The sequence below is a fragment of the Scomber japonicus genome, chromosome 12 (genome assembly GCF_027409825.1).
Source record: "Scomber japonicus isolate fScoJap1 chromosome 12, fScoJap1.pri, whole genome shotgun sequence".
NCBI classification, from domain to species: Eukaryota; Metazoa; Chordata; class Actinopteri; order Scombriformes; family Scombridae; genus Scomber; species Scomber japonicus.
The window spans coordinates 7,829,390-7,855,955 of NC_070589.1; the positions used below are offsets into that span (position 1 = coordinate 7,829,390).

Here is a 26,566-nt window from a genome sequence, read left to right on the forward strand (position 1 = left end):
ATCGTTTGACGAGACATGTTTCTACTCGGTATCAATGTATTTAGGTCAATACCTTTAAAGGAATTGAATACTGATACCCAATCCTAGAAATCTGTGGACTGTCCTTTAAATGAAACAACAGCAACACACTTTGTTGTCCTTTTCATAAATTATGGCATTGAAAGTATTAGTAGGCCGGTCAATTCTGATGCATCTTGATGAGTTTGTGATTCAAAAGGTGAAGCATGATTAAACTGAAGAGGCGAAAACCCTGAACACCACAGTAGTCCAAAAAAAAGTATCTCTTTCTTTAAAGTACTTCAGTTCCAATTACTGTTGCCCCAGTCAACAACTTACCACCACAAAATACACCCTATAGTGTTACACAATTCTGCAGACAACCACAAACCAGAAACTAGATCACGTCATCTTTCACTGGTTGGCTGCTAACTTCTTCAGCTGAACAGGGAGAAAACTGAGATCTTGGATGTGGGTGTTAAAGCCCAGAGACAGCTGGTCTACCAGTATCTGGCATCCACATCACTAAAATAAATGAACAAATTAAAAAGGAGGAGTAACCATGGATGCTGAACTCAGTTTTAGGGATATTATATCAAGGTTGCCTTTTTCTAACTCAGAAACATTTCCAAAATCAGAGGCTTTTTCTCCCAGTTTGATTCAGAGACACTCATCCATGCATTTCTCATGAGCAGGCTGGACTACTGTAATTCTCTGTTTGTGTCTCCCAAACAAAACAATCCATAGATTACACTTTATCCAGAACTTTGCTCTACGAATTTCAACCAGCACAAAAAAAAGGACCATATAACTCCAAACCTCCGAAGCATTCACTGGCTACCTGTTGTTTTCGGAATACAATCCAAAATCCTCCACTTGGTTTACAAAGCACTTGGTGGTCTGGCTTCACAGTACATTTCAGACATGCTGTCAGTTTACAATCCTCATAGATCTCTCTGGTCACAAGGTATAAATCTCCTCAATGTGCCTAGAGCATTTTTTAGTCTGCTGTCTGGCACTCAATGCACCGAAAGAATAGAACCCACACTTTGTCCTTTTTAAAAGCAAACTAAAGAGTTTCCTTTTCAGTTGAGTATTTTCTTAAGTGAACACACTGTATTTGTACAGTATGTATCTTTGTAGGTATGTGTATGTATGCATGGATGTGTGTAAAGCACTTAAACTGTTTTCATCTTTGCATAGAACATCAGCATGACGCTCTTAGCACTTAACAGAGCTACACACACAATTATACAATCTGCACTGCATAATAGCAGCAGAATACACCACCTGATGACCAGCCAGGTGGTCTTTAATAACATTTTTTTGAAGAGTAACATACAGTACAGTATGCTGCTGGCTAAAGCACTTCTGTTTAACACTTTGTATTGGTGCAGTAACCCTTAGGCAGCAAAAACCAATCTTGACTGGGATCACATTTTAGGACACTAAGCAGTGTTGAGTGGAGTCAATACCTGGCAGAGATATAGCTAGACCTCAGCCCTAAAGAGGAATAGGAGCACATTAGATTGTCAGTACTGATGTTTTCTCTCCTCGGGTCATTGGATTTATGTGAGAGTGTGTTTACACGGAGAAAGTTGATAAAAGCATCTGCTGAAGAGCAAGTCAACTATGGGTTAATTTGTCTTGGAAATTTGTCGAATAATGGAAATGTGGAAGTTTTTTGCTGAATGTGTTTATTTTAAACTTAAAGTTTATTTAATTTCAGTAACTTCTGAAGCACTGAAATGTGAAAAACAAAATGATTCAGACAAACCCTGCTTTTTTCAGTAAGGAATAATTCATTTGAATGATTATGTTTTTTATTTTATGTACAGTATGACTGGAGCATTTCCACTGGGTGTACCGCTGTCATGCCCATCTCACTTTTCAAAATCCTGTTTTTACATTTATATTTGAACCCTAACCCATTTATTATTTGACTCTCTAAATTCTTTCTGAACATTTGCTTTTAACAATCTAACTGCTAAGACCCATATTTAAGAAGAGAGGAGTAAATCAACATCTGAGTCAACTTCAACTAGCACTCTGTGCTCTGAACAGTTAGGCTTTACAAGCTGCAGATTTTTTGAACTTTTCTTTACCTCAGTTTTTCTCTCAGGCAACATAGAGGGTAAGGCTGTATGCAGTCTTGACAGGAAGACCTGCAGACAGACTCAGAGATGAACAAGACAAGGTTTGTCTGCACTGTGAATAAAATGATAGAGACAGTTTAATTTGAAATGACAAATACAGGAAGTGGCAACAAATAGTGAACAAGCCCACAGGAAGTACACCAGGCATTGATTGAATCCAGTTTGTCACAGGGCCTTTCTCAATACTAAGTACCCCAACTTTGGACTTGTGTACTTACTAGTTGATGTTAGGGAATTTTCCATCATTAATATGCACTGGGTCAAACTAGGCTTTGCGGTCATAAGCAAGGCCTCACCAAATGATAGGTTCAGTACACATTACATGGCCTGATGCTTCCTTCAATTCTGAAGTTTCTCTCCTCCGGGTATAGACCTTAAACCACACAGATAATGCCCAAGGTTGAGTCATGCCCAAATATGGACAGATCCAACACATCTACAATATACAGAATTTAGTGTACTGGTCTATAGACAAAACATTGCTTAGACAACACTCAGGACCTTTGTCCTACATCCAACACTATATCAAACTTCTGACTCCAGCTGCCTCTACTCCATTCAGGGAAAACAGTCAAACACATATCTGACCTCGGCTGCTATAGCAACACTATCAGAATGGCTCCTGTTTACCCCAAAAGGAGCAGACACACTGCTTACCACTATCTCAAAAAGGAGACAGTGTCTAAACCTATCATTTGGTGAGGCCTTGCTTATGACCGCAAAGCCTAGTTTGACCCAGTGCATATTAATGATGGAAAATTCCCTAACAGCCGAGGTCAGATATGTGTTTGACTGTTTTCCCTGAATGGAGTAGAGGCAGCTGGAGTCAGAAGTTTGATATAGTGTTGGATGTAGGACAGAGGTCCTGAGTGTTGTCTAAGCAATGTTTTGTCTATAGACCAGTACACTAAATTCTGTATATTGTAGATGTGTTGGATCTGTCCATATTTGGGCATGACTCAACCTTGGGCATTATCTGTGTGGTTTAAGGTCTATACCCGGAGGAGAGAAACTTCAGAATTGAAGGAAGCATCAGGCCATGTAATGTGTACTGATCATTCCTTCAATTCTGAAGTTTCTCTCCTCCGGGTATAGACGTTAAACCACACAGATAATGCCCAAGGTTGAGTCATGCCCAAATATGGACAGATCCAACACTTCTACAATATACAGAATTTAGTGTACTGGTCTATAGACAAAACATTGCTTAGACAACACTCAGGACCTCTGTCCTACATCCAACACTATATCAAACTTCTGACTCCAGCTGCCTCTACTCCATTCAGGGAAAACAGTCAAACACATATCTGACCTCGGCTGCTATAGCAACACTATCAGAATGGCTCCTGTTTTCCCCAAAAGGAGCAGACACACTGCTTACCACTATCTCAAAAGGGAGACAGTGTCTAACCCTATCATTTGGTGAGGCCTTGCTTATGACCGCAAAGCCTAGTTTGACCCAGTGCATATTTTTTTTTTTTTTTTTTTTTAAGTATATTTTTTGCCTTTAATGTTCAGGACAGTGTAGAGAGACAGGAAACAGGAGGCAGAGAGAGGGGGAATGACACGCAGGATAAGACCGCTCGGCTCGGGAGTCGAACCGCGGTCGCCTGCAACGAGGACTATAGCCTCAATACATGGGGCGGGTGCTCTACCCGCTGAGCTATGCTCAACCCCGACCCAGTGCATATTAATGATGGAAAATTCCCTAACAGCCGAGGTCAGATATGTGTTTGACTGTTTTCCCTGAATGGAGTAGAGGCAGCTGGAGTCAGAAGTTTGATATAGTGTTGGATGTAGGACAGAGGTCCTGAGTGTTGTCTAAGCAATGTTTTGTCTATAGACCAGTACACTAAATTCTGTATATTGTAGATGTGTTGGATCTGTCCATATTTGGGCATGACTCAACCTTGGGCATTATCTGTGTGGTTTAAGGTCTATACCCGGAGGAGAGAAACTTCAGAATTGAAGGAAGCATCAGGCCATGTAATGTGTACTGATCATTCGTTCATTTCTCCTCCATGGAGTAAATAAACCTTTTCAATACAAGACATCCTGGACTCCTGTCTACTCTCTCCATTAATTTATGGGCTGCATAATTAAAATCACTATCAGTTGAGACTTGGCAAGTTTAACTCATGAGTACAAACTTGTGAGGATGCAGTACGACCAATCTGCAGTTGAAACAGTGGTGTACTTTTTGACAGTAGAAGCTCAGCTTCAACATAACTACCTGACTGTACTGTGACAAAATAAGGTCAACTCAAAGCTCCACTATCACTTTTGTCTTCAAACAAAAACCTCATTGCCAGAGAGATACAGACTATTAAGTCTGTAATGTAGCTATAATAGAAATCCAAACTGTTAATGTAGTTCAATAAAATAAAACAAAATGTAATATAGACTTATCTGTTCTTTTTCATAAATTTATATTTATTGAAATGTGGTGATATCTGTTCATATAGAGACTCAGAGGCAGTGCTGTGGTTCTGTCAAGTAAAGACATGAAGATTAACTTAATATTCAGACAAAGTCATGTTGCAGATGCAATTTTTAGATTTCATCAGTGAGACCAAAATGTATCTTCCAAAAGGAGTCATATATCAAAATGCTACAGAGACATTAGAGCCGGCAGTAAATCTCCAAAGAGCTGCACAGATCAGTTCATTGGATCTTGTTCTCTTGTAATGACGACATATGTTGACCTGCCGATCTTCTCAGGAGTCAGGTTATGGCGAGTGGATAGTGCCAATTTAAGGATTAACAGCAGTAGGGGCAGTCAACCCTTTCGTTGCCACCAGACTTTGTGGAGTTTTGAATGAGATTGATTAGGACTGCAGTGGAAAGAACGTCTACTAGCAACAGTGGCATATATCATACATTACTGTATAAAAATGGACCTGCTACAGTAAGTACTTTTGAACATGATAGACATCCATCACACATGGACAACAACAGCATTTTTTTGTATAGCACTTTTCATCTAGTACTCATAACTCAATGTGCTGTACAAATAAGAAAAACATCAAAAATACTTAAAATAGATGAAAAATGATAAAACATTAAGATAATTAAACATTAGAGAATGCAGACTTTATGCTGCTATTGAATGGGTGAATTAGAGTTAGGTGAATTAAGACTTTTTAAAAATGTGTTATATATTATTCCACTTTCCCACCACAATTCTAAAATGGTTTTATTGCCGTTCATATCAAGTTAATCATTATTGCGAGTGGTAAATGACCCCTATACAGTGGGTTTCATGAGTGTAAAGTTTGTTATTTGGATAAACTGAACAAATAATGAGATCTAAACGGTTTCTTTCTTGCTGGAAAAGATATACATTCATATCCTACAGACATTAACAGTCCTACAATGAAAATTGCAACAGCTTAATCTCTGTCATTGCTGCCGGCTGATGCAAAATGCATTCTGGGATACCTTCATCACTCAGTCAGTCAGTGTGTCATTGAGTCAGTGATCGACAGTTGCAGTTAGAAGAACGTATTACTTCATTGATCTTCCACTTCTGAAATCAAACTTTGACAAAAAAGTTAGCCGCTAACTGCTCATTAAAAAATATAACTGTAACAAACAGATGGAAAAAAATGCAGTGGAAAGTCTATACTCATTTAAACATGCTATCCTTAGTACTAAATTCAACAATGTTGAAGCTTCATCTTCCAAACTACATTGACTTCAGTTTTGGCCTCAATAATGTAGTTAAATGTAAAACTGTAGCATCACCATAACGACAGTTGCTGTCTGAATTTTGCAGAGAGCTGTGAGATCAATTGCATATTTATTAGTAGTGTACCAGGACTGTGATGTGTATAAAGCAGCAATCCCCAACCTTTGTTTAACTTTAACTATGAAAGCTCAGATCCTCAGATAATCCTGCTGAAATGTCTGGTTCCTCATAAACCAAAGAGTGTCTGAAAACAGCAGAGAAAAAGAAAAAACAACACGACCTCATTAGATCACAAAACTTCAAATACAGCTCAAACTTAACCAGACACTTGCCACACAGTATAAATAATGCTAATAAACTAATAAAGCATTCTTTTGTTAGAAGTTCTGCTCACAGTAACAAGGGTCTGTTTAAGTTATTAGGTTTTTACTACTAATTCACGAAGACTGGAACATTCTCTGAATTTACAAATCTCACATTTGTTTTAAGTCCATAAAGTTTAATAAATAACTTAAATAACTTCCTGAATATTTTGTGGGTAGCAGCCGACTACAGCTCAGCACAGATTGTTATATCATTAAAGTGCCAGATGTAGTGATACAGCAGTATCAGCCCCAGTCAGTAAGGAAGGTCTTCGAATGCAACATGGCCATTTGACCTCAGTCACGCTCCCTGTTGTGCTCTTTGCACTTTGCTGTGAAGGAGGTGAGTGGGGTTACTAAATGTCCAAGATTTTTCTTGGCCAAAATTACTCACCATCACAACCACAGGAGATAGGAATGAGGAGCTACTGCTCTGGGACAATCTGGCCTTTGACCCACGCTGCTTATCTCACCACACTTGCCTGTGTAAAATTATCTCAAGGCAACTTCTGCTATTAAGAAACATCAAAGGAAAGTCAAAATGTTGGAATAGTGTTTTAGGCTACAAAATGTGATTTCTCTAACAGACCCCATCAGAATAGATACATTTCTCTGTAAACTTGACACAATTGCTCCTGTGGGCTTCTCTCTCAACAGTGTGGAAAAGCCTTTAAAGTTTCTGGCAAATGCATTATCCCAGTTCTCTATTTGATGCATCAGTCAATATGCTTTTTAATGCTATGAACATATTTAATCCTAGAGTACCATTTGAGTTATACATGGTCTTAATAGACATGGTTATATAGGTTTTGCCCAGGAGAAATACATACTTATACTGCACAATCTAAATGTGTGTCCAGTTGAGCTGAATTTTGATATCATGAAACAAACTGGCATGATAAAAAAAACATTTTCCCTGTAGAAAAACACTGGTGCGTGTATTCAAGGTTCTTAATCTGTAGATTATAATTACCAACTCTGCTGGGCTCTCGAAAATAGAAGAGGTAATTTGCCTGCATTCTCTCTAATGGCCTTCAGGGGGCAACTCCACTGGCTCCAAAAAGAAGTCTGATTGTATCGAAGTGTATTTCGAAAATGAGAGTAGGGTCATTTTCAAATGACTTTCTTGACTTTCTTGATTTAGTGCATAAAATAGAATCAGAGTATGCTGTAGAGCATGACTATGTTGTGATTGACAAGTCACTATCACAGCAACAATGTTAGTTAGGTGACATAACCATGGTGTAACTCCAGAATCACAGAGTCTAGCCTTCGCCATCCATTATAGTTATTATTATAATTTTTTTAGTCTCTGGTTAAGTCACACATTTTCATTACTCAACCATATTCTCCAACTAGAAGTATGTTTATGTGATAAAGGTCTGAGTATACGTAAGCCTAAGTGCTAGTCAGATCGTGTGAATTGCACTTAGACTAGCACATATTAATATCTGAAACCCTACTCCCAATGGTAAAATGGGATATATCTGCATCGGACAATTTTTTACAACTTCCCAGTTGTGCAGATATGAGAAGGCAGGGTTTTTCTGTGAATATTCTGTGTCATCCACGTCATGGTATATCAAGATGAACAAAGTCAAGTGCAGCTCGACTTGGTCGAGAGGTTTCTGATGATTTTTGAAGAGGCATTTTGGATGAGAGGCTTAGAGAATCTAAAGCCAGTCTAAACACATCTCTAAGGACATTTTCAAATCTACAGTTTGTTTGCCCCGGTGTAAATCAATTGACAAGGCGTGCATTTTCCCCTTGGTTTGGTTTTGTCATCACACAGAACAATGTAAGTGAACCAAAATGCATCATGAGCAATGCATCATCACTGAAAGTCATGTGAGAACATTCACTCCACATATTGGTCAGATGTGAGAACACAAACACAATTATTATATCTGTATTTTGTTGTTAGTCCAGATTGCACCTTAATTCATTATCCAGCCAGCTGCTAGCAACTGTTGATTTCACTTACTTGCATCCCAGTATGCAAAGCCGCACCATTAATCATTTAGACTGTCAAAGTATGTACTCAGTTTTAATTTATTTGAAATATTAATTGAAATCATTGTGTTGAGGTTACAAAGACATGGAAAATAATTATTGGAAATAGAGTTATCAACCCAAGTTTAAATGTATGATGTAAAATATTTAGTTGAAATAATAGCAGGCTCACAGCAAACCACTGATTACTATACATCAGTATCTTTTTGTAATTGTTTGTTGATTTTGACGGTAGCTTCACAGTAGGGGACGGATACAGACAGCAGACTAAACCACGTTTCAAAGCAAGAACAGCAAGTGTAATTTGTTAAATTTTTCTTAAAGACAGTTAAATGAATCAAGACCTTTTGTACCTTCTTGATTAGAATCCTTTGAACAATGATTAATACTTCTCTGTTCTTTTTTTTCTGGTGAATGCCTTAGCTTGCTGTTTAAGTCTTCAATCATTGTAGTTCTGCACTGATCTGCCTATCAGACTAATTTGAAAAGTGCATAGCTTATCCAACTCCTCTCACAGGGATTTGTTGCTGTTTGGCAATGGCACAGTGCTGATTCCCTTAAGCCTCAAAAGCACTGCAGGAATTTATCTCCATTAAGAAACAGGATTAAAAGGCATGGTGGTTCAAGGGTTTTTCAGAGCAAGCTTTGTACTGCTAGCTTCCTCTACAGCAGGGCAGACAGCACTCTCACTCACTGTCCAGTTATTAAATGGTCCAAGATAAATGGTGATTACTTTGCCTTCAAAGAACTCTTTGTTAGTGTCAGTAGCTGGTCATTATCTAGTGACCAGTTCATTATTTTGAGATGAAATATGCTCTTTCCAGTTAGCTGCAAAAAGACCACATACAATACCTGAGTGTGATGTAATTTGCTTTACACTTAAGGTTATAACAACTTAAACTCAGACTTACTGACCAATGCAATCACAGGGTTTCAGTAAAATATTCTTTCATCCTGTAGTAAGAGATAACTAAGTCAGTCCCGAACCTGTGTCTCTTCAGGGCTACCGAAACTTTGACCTACAGCAAGCAACATTATAGAAACCTGTCAGTCTGAAAACACAGTGCTACAGTCTAACTCTCAGAGCTTTTGAACTCTAAAAAAAAATGTAGAATGCTGTGCAATGAAGGCAAGATTTAAAAGTTCACGCTGCTCTGGAGGGATTAAATCAACATTTTTAGCAAGGTTCTTAACCTTTTCAAATATCTTAAATCACAAGTAAGAGCTAATTACCTTTTTCTCATAAATGTCATATGGATATCACTTTAGGGAAGACAAGCAAGATATAAAATAACTATAATATATAAACTATAATAACTATAATAAATTCCCAATTCTTTTGTGAGAAATAAATTACCAAGAAGCAACACTTTGGGAAACACCGTTTGTTTACCTTCTTTGCACCTAAACCTTTGAGGACTTTTAAGAAGTGTTAATCTGGATTATTTTCTTATTACACCAGCCATGCTGAGTCATTAGAATTATTCCACCTTACTCTTTGCAAACAAAGCAACCTCGTTTTTAATCAGATAAAATTTAAGGATTTAGAGACTGTTTACTTTGGGAGTGGTTTTATACAGAGGATTAACAATGATTTACCCAGGATTATAGACCAGATTTGTGGAAATCTCAAGTGATAACAATCCAGAGACAAAGACTCCAGCAAGCGCATATTCTTAATGATTATTATACTATGGACAGCTGGAAAATGGCCCAGAGTTATCGCTATTCCGGCATGTCAGAAGCCTATTACGGCAGTCTATAACTAGAGCTATCTGTGGTTGGCAAGCTACAGTGCAGTGACCCATCAATACAGATTCCTCTCAGCCTGCACCACATGTCCACACATCCATTGATTGCACTGAGTTTCAGTGATTTAAAGACTCTGTGCCACAGATGTGTTAGCCGATTCAATGTCGCATGTGCTCCTTGCATTACAGGTAATAAATCATTTGTCACAATGGCCCCTTGCAGAGTGACAAAATCAATATGAGTTTCTCAAGGGAACAAGACCAGTAACCACTCTTTCAACATGTGGCCCCATTCTGTACAAGCATGACAACAAATACCTGGTCTGGAACTCTAACTTATAAGGTTGACACAGTAGACAGAGGACGTTTTACAATAGATCCATCCTCTGTCAACAATTGTAGCACATTGGTTTTAAAATAGTTACAAGTGGCATATGCAGTATACTGTATAAATGATTCTGCAACAATGTACTGGCTATTACTGTCCTCTTTTTTAAACGATGTAGACACAGTCAATTATGAACTTTTAAATGTCTGGTCCCTCAACTACAAATCATACTTGTTATAGAATTAATTTTATCAACTGGCAAAAGTTGAGAAAGCCCAGCATTGGACTGTGTCATGCTTTTTACTGGTGAACAGAAAGGTTCTACAAACCACGTTTGCTAAATGAGGATTTACAACCTGGTCAGTAATGTGTCACTATGTGTTTTTTAGAGTAACATATCCAGAAAACTGCCAAAACTCTTAACAGTGATGAAAAAAATTATCATTTCTTTTTCTTTTTCTTCAAACCACATATTAGATCCCATTATAACTGCATGTGCACACGTTTGACTTAATTCTAGGTTGTCATATTCAACCTTTCAGCCTGCCAACCTTCCTTAGACCTTTGATTTTCATTGAACTCTCCAGACCCTGTCATTCCTCATATTACCCCAAGCTATCATCACACCGACCTGCACACTTACTTCTCATTTCTTCCTTTCCTTTCTTTGTACTGTCTATATTCTTTCCCCTATGGGCATCCAAATGAAGAACATATCTACCATCTTGCCCCAGTACCTTGCCAGATGATGTCTAAGCCAAAAGCTTACAGCTGTTACTGTCTGTGCCTACGTGGTTTGGATTTGTTTGCCAGCTCGGGCTGCCAAATGCAAGCCTGTTTATTTATCACAGTATCTTATTCAACCTGCTCCGACTTTATCTGCACTCTGGTCATCTTCCCAGTTGCCTTCATTTAAATCACACTAAATAACACACATTGCAGTAGCTGGGCTATCTTACCAGTTATATTTTTGCTTCATCCGTGTTATCATAAAGTAATGTCAGGCTTACAAGAAAGAAAGGTTGCAGTCTTGGTTTTGGGACAGTACTGTTGGGAAAGGGTTTCTAGTCTGTGTTCAAAAACATGTACGTACTGTAGATGTAAGACCACCAAATGTAACTGTTAGGGATCAAGCAGTAAGGCAATGAGCAGACAGGAATATAGAGTTTTATTTACCCCAAAATTAAATATTTTACAAAAACCGAGGTAAACTTATTAACTAAGCCTATAAAAGAGATCAACAAAAGATAACTATACTCAATATAACAACAAAGAACTGAGATGTGAACAGAACAGGACAATGATACAGAACTACTTCTACTACATTACTACTAAAGTGGAGAGTGAGTGTGTTAGATATTAACCTGTGTGGCTGTGACCATCACTGTAACCTGCAATCTGTACAGTATATATGCATGATCCAGGATGAATAACATGCGCGGCTAGGTGCAGGCTAACTGTAGATTGTGCCAGTCATTTGAGAGCAATGACTTCTAATACAAGTTCTTCATTTAGAGACATTTGCGTCAAAGAGCAGGCCATTTATAGCACTGCATTGGCATATCAACGGAGTAATGGTGAGAAGTGGGTAGCTGTAAAGGCCACTGTTAACACTTGAATGAATATGTGTGGCCATGAAGAAATGAATGAAGCAGCTGATGCCAGTCAGATTATTCAACTAGTTCTCCATCTCTCCATGCTCTCAGTTAGTTAGATTCTCTAAAAACAAAATACATTATAGTATACATCCACAAAAAATGTTAAGTAGACTGGAATCCACAACAGGCATGTTACGGTTTTTGTTTGTTTCTGGGATTTAATTAAAAAAATATATCTTTTTTAGCTAAATGAGTGACTGGGGCCCTCCTAAAGAATACAGTATCCTGAATAATAAAATGAGGAGTTGTAAATACCTCACTGCATAGAGGAAACCAACTGCCTTGTCACGACTCTATAGGTGGGGATACCTTGTTAAAACGCACTCCATCAAAGTTTCCTTTGAAGTAATAGTTGATAGAAAAGTTGATGTGAATGTGACTTGACAGGTCTGTGCAAAAAAATGTCTCAGGGAAAACTGAACAAGATAGTGGAGGAGGGGAACCGGGGTGAAGTTAGGTCTCACACTACTTTTGTAAATTCACTCCAACACACAGTGCATTTCAATTAAGAAGCTGTTCATTGCTCTGTAAAACTATTATTTAGTCTTTCTCAAACTTTATCAATGACACCCATTCATGTTTTGCAGGGCTTGTATGGAAATTAGAATTGAAACCCACAGTATTGCTTCATCTTAAAGGGGGTTTCATGATAGATGACACTGGTTCCCTTCCTTTTCATCACTGTTCTCATCACTCCCTGTGCCATAGTAAACAAACTAGTTTAATGCATAGGCTCTGTTGTTTCTAATGCACACAAGATGAGAGTTGAAAGGTCTAGCTATTGATTATGTCATGAAGAATTGACCTACTGTGGTTGATTATTGAATGAGTTCAGCAGGGACAGGATTTGTCAGGGAGCGATTCACTATTCTTGCATTACGATGTCACAATACTACAACACATGAGCAAGTAAGGACACAATTATTAATGTTATCTGACACTAATTTGTTAGTTTTTGTTTTTTTTCATATTGACTGCTTGACTTTGGTTAGTCACACTCATTCTGTGGCTCTAGTAATGGTAATGGAAATGGCAGTCTGGGCTAATATTAGCATAGCTTCCATGAGCTTGCTAGCGTGCTAAGGTTAGCATTTAGCTCAAAACACCACTGTGTGTAAGAACACCCTCCCAGAGCTGCTAATGTCTTGCTATCATATTGATATGTTTAAAAAGATTTTGTGATACATTACAAATTATACCTGTCAAATATGTAACTTATACATGTAGTTGTCAATAAAATTTTAGCAGGAAAGATTGATGGTGTAAATGTGATAACATGTCCATTGTACTCAATGTAATGCAACCTGACAGCTTTCCACCTCATTGATAGAAATGACATGCATGGATGTTCCTGTTTGTCCATTTGTTTTTAACTCTTTGTGTACTTTGTGTCACCAGTGATCATTTCCTGTGCCTCTGTTGTGGTCTCATTTTGTTATTTAGGCTGATAATATGAGAATTTAACATCTTGCCTTGTGCAGTTTTACATACTAAGCTCTGTGTTCACACAGGCTGCACTAATGGGAACAAAAATCTGAGTGTTTGAATTCTGTGGCACAGATGTTATCATGTCTGTTTACCTGTCCCATCTGGGATGAGAGTTAATGTGGCTGCTTATCACTTTTTTTTGTTTTAGGCAGCTGTAAGAAAGTGTCCCTCCAGCACACAGAGTTAAAAGTCAGTAATTGCTAACATTAGTCATTTTAAAAACACCTACTCCTCCTTACAGTGCCCTCCAGGGTTGAGTCCTATGAAGGATGGGACCGGTTGCTACGACCACCACATCGGCATCGACTGCTCTGACGGTTTCAACGGAGGATGTGAGCAGCTGTGTCTCCAGCAGCTGGCCCCTCTAGAGGATGACCCCACTCTCTACAACATCCAGATGTTCTGTGGGTAAGGAGGAGCACATTCACTAGCTTATATTTTTTAATTACTATAATTATTTTATTTCCTAAGCATGTTATATTAAGTCCTGTCATCATTCATGTGGTGTCCAGTCCTGTGACTGTCTGCACATTGATAGAGAAAGTAATACCCGTCTCTGTATCATTATATCAATACTGAAGGATTGAGTATTGGTTTTAGCACATTTATTTTGACAACAGGACATTTTACAGGCAAATTGATGATGCAGTTTGAATTTTTGGAGTCTCCAAAATTGCAACCATTGAACTAAGTATTTGTTTGAATAAACAATAAGTGCAGTTTTCAGTTTGATTGGGAAGAATAGTCATTTATTGGATTGTTTGTTCCCTTTTGGATGAATACTTTATATATTATTTTAAAAATATCCTTATATCTGCTAACAACTACATTGTACTTTATTATAAAACATTCATTAACTGTTTACACACTGCTTGTAAAAGCTAAATATTGGGACTTTAAGTAAAGTGTTACCTACAAAAGTCAGGTAATACACAACCCCAAAATATACATTAGGAGCTGTGTTACCATGCTGATGGATGGCAAACATCAGTGCTCCTTGCTATATATTTTTCAAGTCTCTGATATCTATCTACTTGAAGGATGAACATCAATACTCCCAAAAAGATCTTTCCCTTGTGGTCTTCTTGATGATGACGATGGTGAGCGAGGTCCAAAATATGAAGATCTACTCACTATGAGGTTCACAGCATATTATTCACACCATTATTTCATATTTATAAAAGTATTTAGTGAGGCCAGCTGGAGTCAATTAGTTGAGGTCAACAGCAACAACAATGACTCTTAATTCCTCAGGTGTATCATGCAGTAGTCCTGTATCCATGTGTATTCATTATGTTTGCCCACTTATTAAGTGTTCCTTTTAATCTGACACTCACACAGCTGTTGACAGTGATTTAGATCTTCCTGCATAACAATACTATGTGATAGTTGAGTAAGTCTAACTCACCCATCTGTACATTTAATGTGTGTTTCATTGATTTAATAATGCTTAGTCTAGAACAATAGAGGATCTTTTAAGTATTAAGTAATTTGTGTTTGCTCTAGTAGTCAAGATAGATAGATAGATAGATAGATAAATAGACATATATCTTTATTGTCATTGCACAATCATATCAAGTACAATAGTACAACGAAATTGGACTATATATATATTTTGCCTTATATAAATATGTCTCCCTCCACATTTCTAGTGACCTTTCATGTACACGTATATGAATCTTTAATTTGTGTGGGTGCTACATGAAATATTCTAAATGCAGCAGTTCAAAATCAATGCTTGCAGTTATTATGTATCTAATCGCTGCAAGCAATGCTACTTAATATAACTAAAGCTTTTAAATGCTTCTTCCAGCTAGTGCAGCAAGTGACATGAATTTTCCCATTAAAATCAAATTTTACCAGCATCTGGTGCCCCGTGTGAGGCGATTTCACTCCCCGCTCACGTCCTCGAGTGTGATTCAATACAGAGCTGGGCATACTGTGGAAGCAGATATTCTTTCACTTGCTAAATTCTCCAGAAATCAATGAAATTCATTTGCTTGGTTAGGTTAGAGCCCAGCCAAAACTGGCCAGCTGAACAAAAATAAGCAATATGTTAGTGTCATGATGGGTCGGACAAGGCCAACAGAGTATTAGTGAGTAAGCATGGTTGAGGGAGTTGATAGAATGAGAAAGGAATGTTGGGTTGGTTCGGTGCTGACATGTATGCAATCTTTGAGAAATGTTTTTGGTAGATGGTGGTTAGTGTGGACGGCTGGTGTTTTCATACCAGACATCCCACTCATGAAGGATAATTTTTAGTAAGTCACTCACTCTGCAGTGTGGGCAACAAACTGCAAGTCCTCCATAGATTAGGAGGTAGTGGAGAAAGTGGAATGCTGTCAGACCAGGATTTGTTGTCGAGTATTGAGTCTGTACAGATTCTGATGTGCTGTGGTAATAGTTTCTGAGTCATCCACTTTACAATAGAACGAAGCTTCCCCCGTGATGATAGATAAAAAATAGTTCACCTGAATGAAAGTTTATTTTCTTTTCACCTTCTTTTAATCGAACTCTCAGTCTGAATACTTTCCCCAGTCTTTGCTTTAGTGGCCTTGACAAGTATAAAATCTTGAGGGAGACGTTGAATACTTGGAATGTTCTGGGCAGAAGCCTGAAAACACTGACTATCAGCTGAACATTTCAACTGACATTTTATTTATCAAAATTTATCAGTAAAAAAGTTACTTGGCCCTGCACAATCTGAAGTTTTCTATATGATGATGGATACATGTAGGACAGATGGCCGTGACAAGGTTCATATTGATGCAGCACTGGGGAAGTGTTTTTTTTTCCTTCACTTATTCAGGAGACAGGTATTAGATTGTTGTCGTTTTTTGCCTCCTGCTTTTTCAAATTAAGTATTCAAGGACAAATTTTAAAAAAAAAGAGTCCTGATTGTGAGCATGTAAAATGCATAATTCAAAAAAAATCTGAACAAATTAAATGATAAAAGAGAGTAAATGCCAAATTGTGGAAAGCTTTTACATTTTCTGGGGGAGCATGGGCATTTCATAGAGATAGAGATGTTCATGTTGGTCATTTTTGGGGAAAGGTTTTTAGTTTAATACGTTCGGTAATACTCTTACAGCCAATAACTAGACAGTCCAATAGGTGCTTTTAGAGATTTGCAGGGAGAAAACAAATTTATAAGCATCTGCAGACCGGGCCAGATTTTTAACTGCATTTGGACTTATAGCAGGTTCTGTGAGATCTTGTGGACATCTTTGCAAAAGCTGTACAAATAGGTTGATAAAAGTTAAACTTTTTCGTATACTACAGAGTAAGAAATTCCAAGTGAGATGCCACTGCATTGATTTCAGTTCGCTGACATCCACCCACATCCTCAAATTAATCCATGAACTGTTGATATAATCTACATTATATAAAGCCTAATGTAGGTCTAAGGTCAGTCGTAGTTACTATATATACTTTGTTGAGATATACATACACATAGAGATCCTCTCAGGACTGAGCAGGCATGTACATATATGTTTCCTTCATTGACCTCTCTCTCACTTACCTGTTGGCTTTGTTTCACCTTTTATAATTGAAGCTTGGTGAGCTCATGTAAGTCAGTCTAATGTAATGTTTGAAAGTGTACATAGAAGTCATAAGTGATGTAAGAGATGTAAAAATCCTCTTTTTTTAAATCATCCTGATAGTGAAAACATTATCTGGTTCTGTAAACATCAGTTTTCTAATTGAAGTCAGCAAGCTGTTGTTTGTTCTGTCATATTTACATTCAACATCATGTTGCAGATGCGTAGTGCCTCACCAGATTTACATAAACACTAACTGCTGCATCACCTAATTCTCAACAACAGCATTTTGTTGTTGTCACTTCCCACAGTGCAGATGTGGCTAATCCTCCACTGTTCCCACTGGAGACAGGCATTAGCTTTGCCACGTTTGGCATCCAGCTCCTCTCATTGTGAATCCCTGACAGATTATCTTTCTCTTCTTAACCCCCCCCCCCCCCATTTTTATCATCTTCTCTATTTCCCCTTCGCCTGTCTTTTGATTCATTTCACAGAGTACATCAGACACCCACATGTCAAAACATCATCAGTATGAGAAGAGTCTTAGGAGGACTCTCACTGTTTAGATTATAGCTCCCTTTTTGGGATGGAGGATTTTGTGCTGGTTGAGTAGAATTGATTTAGCCGATTTCTCACTGTTGAGTTGTGAGGTTTTGAGTTCTGAATATTTTGAACGCTACAAAAATGTAGAAGCAGATATCTCACATTGTACAAATCCATATTATTGACATCTGATTGTAAATATGTTTACACTATACATATTCATCACATAAGAAATGGAATCGAACCCTTAGCTTTAAAAGATAAGTCTGGTCATATTCTGTATTTTCACTACAGACAACAAATTCTATGAAAAGATTACATTTAACAGTGAATTGATCCTTTTAAAAAGTGTTGTCCAAATCTGGATATCTTATTCCTCTATGTGTAGAACACCATTGATGTTCAATAAGCCACTCTGTTGAATGGGCTGGTGTATTTTTTGTTACGATGAAAAGATACACAGGAGTTAATTTTGAGAGCCATTCCACGGCTGAAACTAGTCACCATGAAATGCAGCATTTCCTCCCTTTTTAGTAACACTTTGTAAACACTAGATAGCCCAGCTGTTACTCAGCATTGTTAAAAAATAAAACTGCATATTTGTGAATGTTTACCGTGGATTTATTAAGAGAACTGGATGTAGCGCCACTGTTCAGGCTTGCTGACAACTTTCCCTTGTGGCCACTCATGGTATTGCAGCAAAAATCATTTTCCCTGTTGACCACTATTATAAAACAGACATCTATAAAATAGTTTACAGGACACCTCAAACTGCAAATAACATCAACTATTACTATTTGCATTATGGATATTTAATATAGAAAGGATTTGCATTCATAAATCTTTACTTGTGCCTAGAAAAGTGGTTTTAAAATCTGTCACATCATCGCAATATAAGGAGTCAAGCTAGAAATCACGCCGGGTCAACTCAAGCAAAAAGGATGCTAGACCTTCATGGGTCATATAGCTGGCAAGGGGTTTTCATTCTATTGAATAGGCACCATCTTTGAGTCCAGTATGTGGTTCTTGTAATGCATCTTTGATTTGTACATATTTAAATAGCTTCATCAGGACTAAGGTGTCTTGGGGCTGAGTCTACAGAAAGCAGTCAGATCAGAAGCTAAACCCAAAGAAAATGTGGTCATGCAGCTCAAAGATTGAAACTTCTTGATCCTTTTCATCTTCTTTGTGATCCTCCATAATCATTTTAAACCTGCCAAGAGAGAGTAGCTCCCTGTCATATCATTGACGACTTAATTTAGAGCTTTGCGTTTTTCAGATTTACTGTCTAACCAGCTCCAGCTCTGTAAATATCTGATTAACATGAACCTAAAAATGCTCTTGTTTAATTTTCTGCATACTAATGATTTTCTCACCCTAAAGATCTACATTGAAATGAGTTTAGGAAATGCGGGAACAAAGAAAAAGAGAAAACAAGGCAATTAGCATACAATAAAGGAGCAATGTGTAACCTAATGTCACAGTTCTCAGGAAGGACGGAAGGAGAGAAGGAATGCTCTATATGAATCATTAATCAATTTAATGACTCTTTTCACTCTAGGTGTATTGAGGACTATAAACGGGGGCCAGATGGGAGGTCGTGCCTGCCGCTGTCTGAAGCCTGCACTGAGGGGATAGACTGCGGGGAAGCAACGGACATCCCAGCTAACCAGACTGTGTTTGGAGACCTTTTCTACGGATACAACAACCACAGCAAAGAGAGTACCACTGGACAGATCCTCAAGGCCACATTCAGGTAAACACACAAGCTGTTTGTGAAGTGAAGCATGTGGGACATTGTTCTGCTATTTGTATCTCAACAGGGAAACAGTTTGGCAGGGTGTGGGCGCTTGGCTCCCACAGTTGTGATATCCGTGGTTGAGCTGTTTTAGTTCTCATACTTTAAAGTGCTTTTGATGAAATGATCTGTGAAGTGGCAGATGTTTTTAAACACTGCATCACATGTCAAATGTTAATGCTGCATATGGATAAATGGATAAAAATGAGACACACCTGGCATTAAACCTGTAACTGATTTTCTTATCTGGATAAAGTCATGCTAATGTAGGCAGAATGCTATTTAATCAGCCAGATTACATCAAACAGCAAATACCTTGGTTCAAGGCTGAAGCCAAAGTAGATGTACAATAAAGTGTAATACCATTGACAGCCACTAGATGCTTCAAATGACTCCCGTTTAAAAAGTGTCAACTTCTCTCTAGACAGTCATTGGGACTCACATTGAGTCAAACTATTGTCACAATATTTCTTTTTAATGTTATTTAATAACAACATCTGCCACATTACCACAATTTAGCTAAAGTAAAAAACATTATGCTGAGTGTAGAGAGATTGATGTTCCCAGTAAGCTAGTCTTAAATTGGGTCCAAAGTAGCAGGGCCTGTTTCCAGAGTGTGAAAGGCATCACCCTGCACTCCCTATTTGGAAGCTCCTGGCTCCAAATGGAAAAGATGGTGCCAACCATATGCTATAACTCTGGGCTTCAACCAGCTCCAATGAAAACCAACAGGTGATACATCCATGTTTATATACAGGCTAAGGATCACAACCAGAGGTTTTCTCTGGTTTCCAATGTGATTGAATCTCAGCTCGGTGTAAATTAAATCTGCATGATGTGGCCATATTAATAAGAAAAATACACATATCTGACTAATTTGAAAGGTTACCACCATAAAGCTATAGATGTAAATAAACAGAACCCATACAGCAGCATTGACTTCCTTGACGTGGGAACTTAATTGATTGGTACATTCTCCAGCTCCATCTGCAAATTGAGATCTGATCACAGCGCAGGCAGGGTCAAAATAATAACAGTTATGTGAATTATAACTGCACAGGCCCATGATTAGGTAATTAGATAATCCAGATAATATCAAGATTTTAAGGCCATACTCAAGGATCATTGACACTCTTCGATCCTTAAAACAGCAGAAACTGTTCAAAACCATAAATCCTGTTACTTACAAGAAATTCTATTCTAATCAATGTCTATTCATTTTTGCTTGAAAAAATACATGCAGAGAGCAAAATATGTACATTTACACCAGTTCAGAGAGCCATCCAACAGCTACAGCAAATAGTGATTTTGCCACCTTTAAACAATATACCCAATTGGCTCCAAGCAACAAATGTGCCTTCTGGCCTGCTTTACACAGTAATAAACTCATGTTCTGCCAAAAAGACATGCCCCCAGAAAACAAAAAATCCCCCAAAAGGTAGGTTCTGTACCTCTGGCTACTCTAGCACAGAGATGCTGATCAGATTTATTTCCATACTTCTTTCCGGTAGATAATTGCACATTCTACATTCCATATTCATCAGGGGAGTTACTACAAATGTATCACCACAGGGCAAAAAATAAGCAAATAAGACACTTATTGAAAAGTCAGTAACCAAGCAACAATATATTCCGTCAGATGCCTTCCATGGGGATTCCTGCTTTCTCATATTTAATTCCACCCCCATTCAGACAGATATATAGTGCATTTTAATGTGCTGAAACCCCCTGTTGAACACCACTGTTATTGTTGATAGAGGTGTAAGTAACCTAACTGCCATGTGTCACAACCTTTCGGACTCTCTCGGGTATGAATGCAGTTTAAATCAGACAATGGTAAAAATGGAAACATTTGTAGTGCATACATACATAATCAGGAAGTAGACGCGTCCACAAAGGTTGTAAAAGCTCCACAGATTGAATTGATATATTTAAAGGTTATTTCCTGATGGAGGGAAGATTTTCTGCTAGATTGTATGTCATTTCCCAGTAAAAAAAGATAATAGTGATAGTAAACATTGCCATTGTCAGGGATTGTCCTCTATAAAACATGAGGCATTTCTCCTATTCTTATGGAAATACTCTGAGGGGATGAAAATACTAAAAGACCCATTACCTCTGTGGGGTGGATATAAAGCCACACAGGTCTAAGGAGATGCCTTTTTCCCCCTTTTGTGATTTGTATGAATTTTCTGTGGATAGTAGAGTACTTTGAGGTTGGTTAATTATCACTACTCGCATATTGTAATCATTTCCACTGAACTCAGGAAGCCAGAAGGTCAGCAAAGTCGTCTGTAGCCGAGGAATTTAATTTGGGCGATGCATGGAATCCGCCGCCTGGAGGCAACTCACTCACTTAGGGATCCACCACAGGAGTCGTACAGAGAGTACAGAGAGAAAGGGGAGGGAGGGACGAGTCGAGCAGGAAAGTTAATATCATCAAGAATCTAAATCTCAAATGCTCTGATCTCATTTGAAAAGTGCTTGTGAATGGAGAGTGAGGTCTGAGGCAGACTTTGAAGAGCACCACATGCTTCCTGTGTGGATGAGGTGGTGGGAAAGGGAGAGGGACTCTTTTGGGAGGCATGGTTAATGCAAGGCCTAATTATAAGAGATGGCAGCAAATGAATTAAATCTGACCAGGAGCCAGTGTGCTGAGATTGAATCTAATTGGACCAGAGGAACATTTGAATGTAAAATGAACAAAAGTCACGGGAAAGGAGAATTTGCAACTGAACATCTCTAAGATTCATGGAGGGCAGTGGAGCTCCTTATTTCAAAAGCTGAAAGACAAATAAAACTGTAGAAACCATTTGGAACACGTGATAGTGAATGCACCATGATAAATCTGTACCCAAGAAAACTAAATGTCAAATTTTAATGTTGGACAGCAAGAAGGATTATGCTGCCGGCTGGTATCAAATGGATGCGCAGACTGTAATGAAAAATGAGGTTGATATTGCAAGATACGTAAGATTAGGTCTTCAATGTTGCATTAACAGAAAATGTCAGATGTTAAACGCAATTTCTGATGAAGGGGCACTCCCTCAATTTATATTTACCCGTCATGACGGCATTGCACAGTCTGTTGGATCAGTTGTATCATGTCTGCTGTGGCTCCTCTGGAAGACATCACAGATCTGATAAAATCACTGTTGTGTGATATCCCATCCCCATAATCCCAGTTTGAGCCAAGAAGTAGATATTTTGAACAAAAAGTCTACATTACAAATGAAGGACACGTAGCTGGACAGAAGGAGAGTCATTATTTGTTGAGAAAAACACAAGTATTTTGAAGTTTAAGTGAACTTTGCAGGTGATGTGATTGCACACAAAGTCAATGGAAAGATGCATCCACTCAAGTTGAAAATGTTTATGTTTTACTTTGATTTGATTTATTTATGCCTGCAGTAGAGTATACTGAAAAACTGCAGAATACAATCAAATCAAACTGTTAAAACCTAGAGAGAACATACAATAGAACATTTTCACATGGACATAAAGTTGCGTTTTCGAAAAATGTGTTACAATATTACAGATCTTCACTACTGTGTAATCAGTAATCAGTATTTTTCTAACTTCTCCTTTCAACTGCTCTCACTTTAAACCTGTGCAATAACAATATTACTCATTTACATTTGTATATAATGTTACTATTATTTACTATATATATCTTTTTACTACTATTGTTTTTTGATTGCTTTTGTACTTACACACTTTTTTACTATCCACTGTGCTGCTGCAATATTGTAAATGTCCCCATTGTGGGAGTCATAAAGGAATATCTTATCTTATCTTATCTTAAAAAGTAAATGCAGCTCAGATTGCCTTTAAGAATATGTTGGACTCTTGATTTAGAACATGTTTGAATTTTAAGAAGAATTATGATTTGACTCGAAGCAAAAATATGCTTGAACCCCACAGCTTCATGAGCCTGTTGTTATAAATGTACAGAGACAACAGCCCAAAGTAGAGATGGAAAGGAAACAAGTGAGAGAACAGGAGCCTCTGGTGAGTTGAGGGGTTCATTCAGAGGCTAAACTACACACAAACAGGCGGGCGCATAAACTCCCTCTGACATGCATCTGTGGTCGGGCGCTCTAATTTACACAATGAATGAAAATGTGCTTCTTTTTCTGTCTGAACTCATAGCTTAATGAATTTGGGTGTTTTGTAAAAGTAGAAACAGAGCCACAATGGAAGCAGCTACCAGATTTTAAACTAAGTCTTTTGAAAGCCTTTTTTTGCAACTTGACCCTTACTTAAGAATAAAACTCTTGATATCTAGACTTCTGCTGCACCGATTTTGACCATTTAAAAATCTCTTGCAAGACCCATCCGCATAATTGGTTGGGTACTCTTCAAAGAGAAATAACATCAGGAAAGTGTCTCTTCCCCCTTTTTTAAATGAAACGCTGAGCAGCAGATTTGTTGCCTCCTCCTTTTTTGAGAAATCTCTGAAGCTTTGAGAAGCCGTCCTAAACACAGGACTCAGTGGCCAAATCTCTTCATCACTTCCACTCCCTCCGCTCCCACTGGACAGTAATATTGAGGACCAAGGAAGTTCACTTGACACTGTGTTAAATGACCCGTAGTCGGAGAAGCTTTCAAACTTTTTGGAAAATTCTGTTATCTCGTAGCCACTGGAGGCTGAAAAAAGTGCAGCACGGTGGAATGTGGAATGTGCAGCATGTTATTATTGAGCTGCAGTGGTATCAAGAAAATATGCAAGGAGAAACAGCAATGTGGCCTGCTGTCCTGCTATATCCTTATTAAATGGACTGTTTGCCCTTGAGAGGAAACTAGAGAGAGAGAGGGAGGGGGTAAGTAAGGAAACCTTTATGTGATGTTCACTGGCACTTCATCAAAAGACCCTTCCCCACTGCTCTGGAGTGGCGCAAAGCATCTGTCTCCATCATTCAGCAACGATGAAAAGAAGTCCACCAAATTTGATATTGTTTAATCATGAGTGAAGGTTTGAAAAAGGAGGGAAAAACACAGAGGCAGTCCGAACACACTGGAAATTTAAAAAAAAAGATGTTTCTCTTTTTGAATTTTTCCTTCAAACCCATGCTGCATACATCTGTAAAAACATCTTCTTTCTTCCTCTGCTTCTTTATTTACTCGCTTCACCTCGCTATCTGGCGCAAAACGCCCCGCTCGTCCACTGAACATTGAATATATTGTAAACAATCCAACAAGTCAAAGTTTTCAGCACTAATCTTTTATTTATCTGGTGAGAAAGACCTGGATAGGGGGGAAGAAGAAGAAGAGAAAAAAAGGATTTGCTTGGTGACCCCTGCAAGGTTTTTTCTATTTAGACTGTCTGGAGCAATAACAGAAAGAAAGGGGGGAATAAAAGAGAAACAGCAAGTGGTGAGAGCAGATGCCCAGTGGTGTAACGTACACACACGCACACACACACACACACACACACACACACACACACACACACATACATATATATACACATGTAGAAAATAGCCACGGCACTTAGGCACAAACACAAACACATACCCACACACGCACAGACACACACACGGGCATATAGCTACAGTCGGTGTGTGGACTCCCCATCTACTGGACAGCCAAGTCCTTTCAAGCTACGTCTCCTGAGATTGTAATCACACACACACACATACACACACACACACACACACACACACAAAGCTGGTTCGATTCTCTCCACCCGGCACGGCTCCCTCACGGGTCATCTTTCAAGCTCGCCAGCCCTGAAACGCTTCTCATGTTTTTCGAAAATGGGAAGTACATCCTAACCATCCCCAGGAAGCTTCCTCTCCTGCTTCAGAGGCTGAGACTTGTTTATCATTTCAACAAAAAAAAAAAAAAAATGGAATGGGGAGAGAGGTGGTATTTGTTTGATTTCCTCGTGTCTATGGGAAGAAGTGGATATCCGGTCGTATCATCATAACAGGCAGCAGGCTGGCTGCTGAGGAACGGCCAGATGATTTCGCTTGTAAATAAGCCAAATATGAAACGCCCAGGAGGAAAAGTCCTATCGAGGCGAGATCTCAGGAGTGCCAGGCGCCCCCGATATGATCTGGGTTCATATTACAGAGCTGTGTGACAGGGGCTTCTATCTTCCTGTCTCTGTGGGTGTCAGCGGGCTCCAGTAATGAGATGTTAAAAAGCTAACCTCCTCTCATTACTCCCCTCACTGTCCTCCCTCTCTCCTCCTGTCGTCCTCTCTCTTTTCCTCTCTCTCTTTTCCTCTCTCTCTCTCTCACGCGACAGGCTCAGTGCAGGTTTTAATGAATATTTTAGCATCCTTTGTTCTCATTCTGATGGCTGCTCGGGATCAATGATTAGACCACGCTCCCACCTGACAAACCCCACCCAAACTACTTAGTGGGGGCATCTCTTTTTCACTTCTCTGATTTTTTTTCTTCTTCTTTTTTCTTTTTTGGTTCACAGACTCCCACTGCCTCGCATTATGTACAAGAACCACACCCCCCAAAATCCCCCCCCACCCCCACCACCCGGAGAGGAATACCCTCACTGACTCAGTTAATTAAAATAGGAAATGTGTTTTAGGCCATCTGATGGAGAGGGTGAGGTAGGAATTGGTTCTTGGTGGCCACTAATGAGTTCTTTTTGAAAAATGTGGCTTTATTCAGTCACTTATTTACAAGGTTCAGCATGAAGAAAGCAGAAAAAAAAGGTTCTTGTCATTAATCAAAAGCACCCTTTTGTTTTTCCGTCACATTTTGCATTTCAGGTCACATTTAGCAAGGGAACTGAGGTAAGGTGTATCAGAAATTAATGTCTTCGATAAGTTTGGGCAGTTTGACAATAGTTCCTCCAACTTCAAGACAGATTTTGCTCCGAGAAAAGGAATTCTGACATCCTTTTGCAGATGGCCAGATGGTCGTTCAATGTTACATGTCATCATCTAACAAAATGAGCAATGAAAATTGTCAAGAAATGAAAGCAGTGACTGGAACTTGACCCGTTTTCCACTTGAATGATTCAGAGGGAAAAGTAAATAAAAATTAGTGACATCCTCAGTTAAGAAAACTGAGATTCACTCATCATGTCTGCTGATTGCCGAGAACAGTCGTAATTGCTTCCAGCAGAAACCGACAGATGTTTGACTCCAGTGTCAATAAAAACCTCCAAACAACCTTATTTTTCATGGTTTAAGCCACGACACTTCAGCGACAAAGTTGATGATGCATATATGTATCCAAGTGCATAATATATTCCACTTCTACATCA

The 26,566-nt window shown here is 38.6% G+C and overlaps 1 protein-coding gene across 1 annotated transcript in view; it reads left to right on the forward strand.

The window, feature by feature from the left end:
- The window catches only part of astn1 (astrotactin 1), a 389,683-nt gene that overhangs the window by 166,264 nt on the left and 196,853 nt on the right, over window positions 1–26,566 (forward strand). The window contains exons 13-14 of the mRNA XM_053329701.1: window positions 13,686–13,852; window positions 19,091–19,285. Coding sequence (XP_053185676.1) covers window positions 13,686–13,852; window positions 19,091–19,285 — 362 coding nt within the window. The remainder of the gene's footprint in view (window positions 1–13,685; window positions 13,853–19,090; window positions 19,286–26,566) is intronic.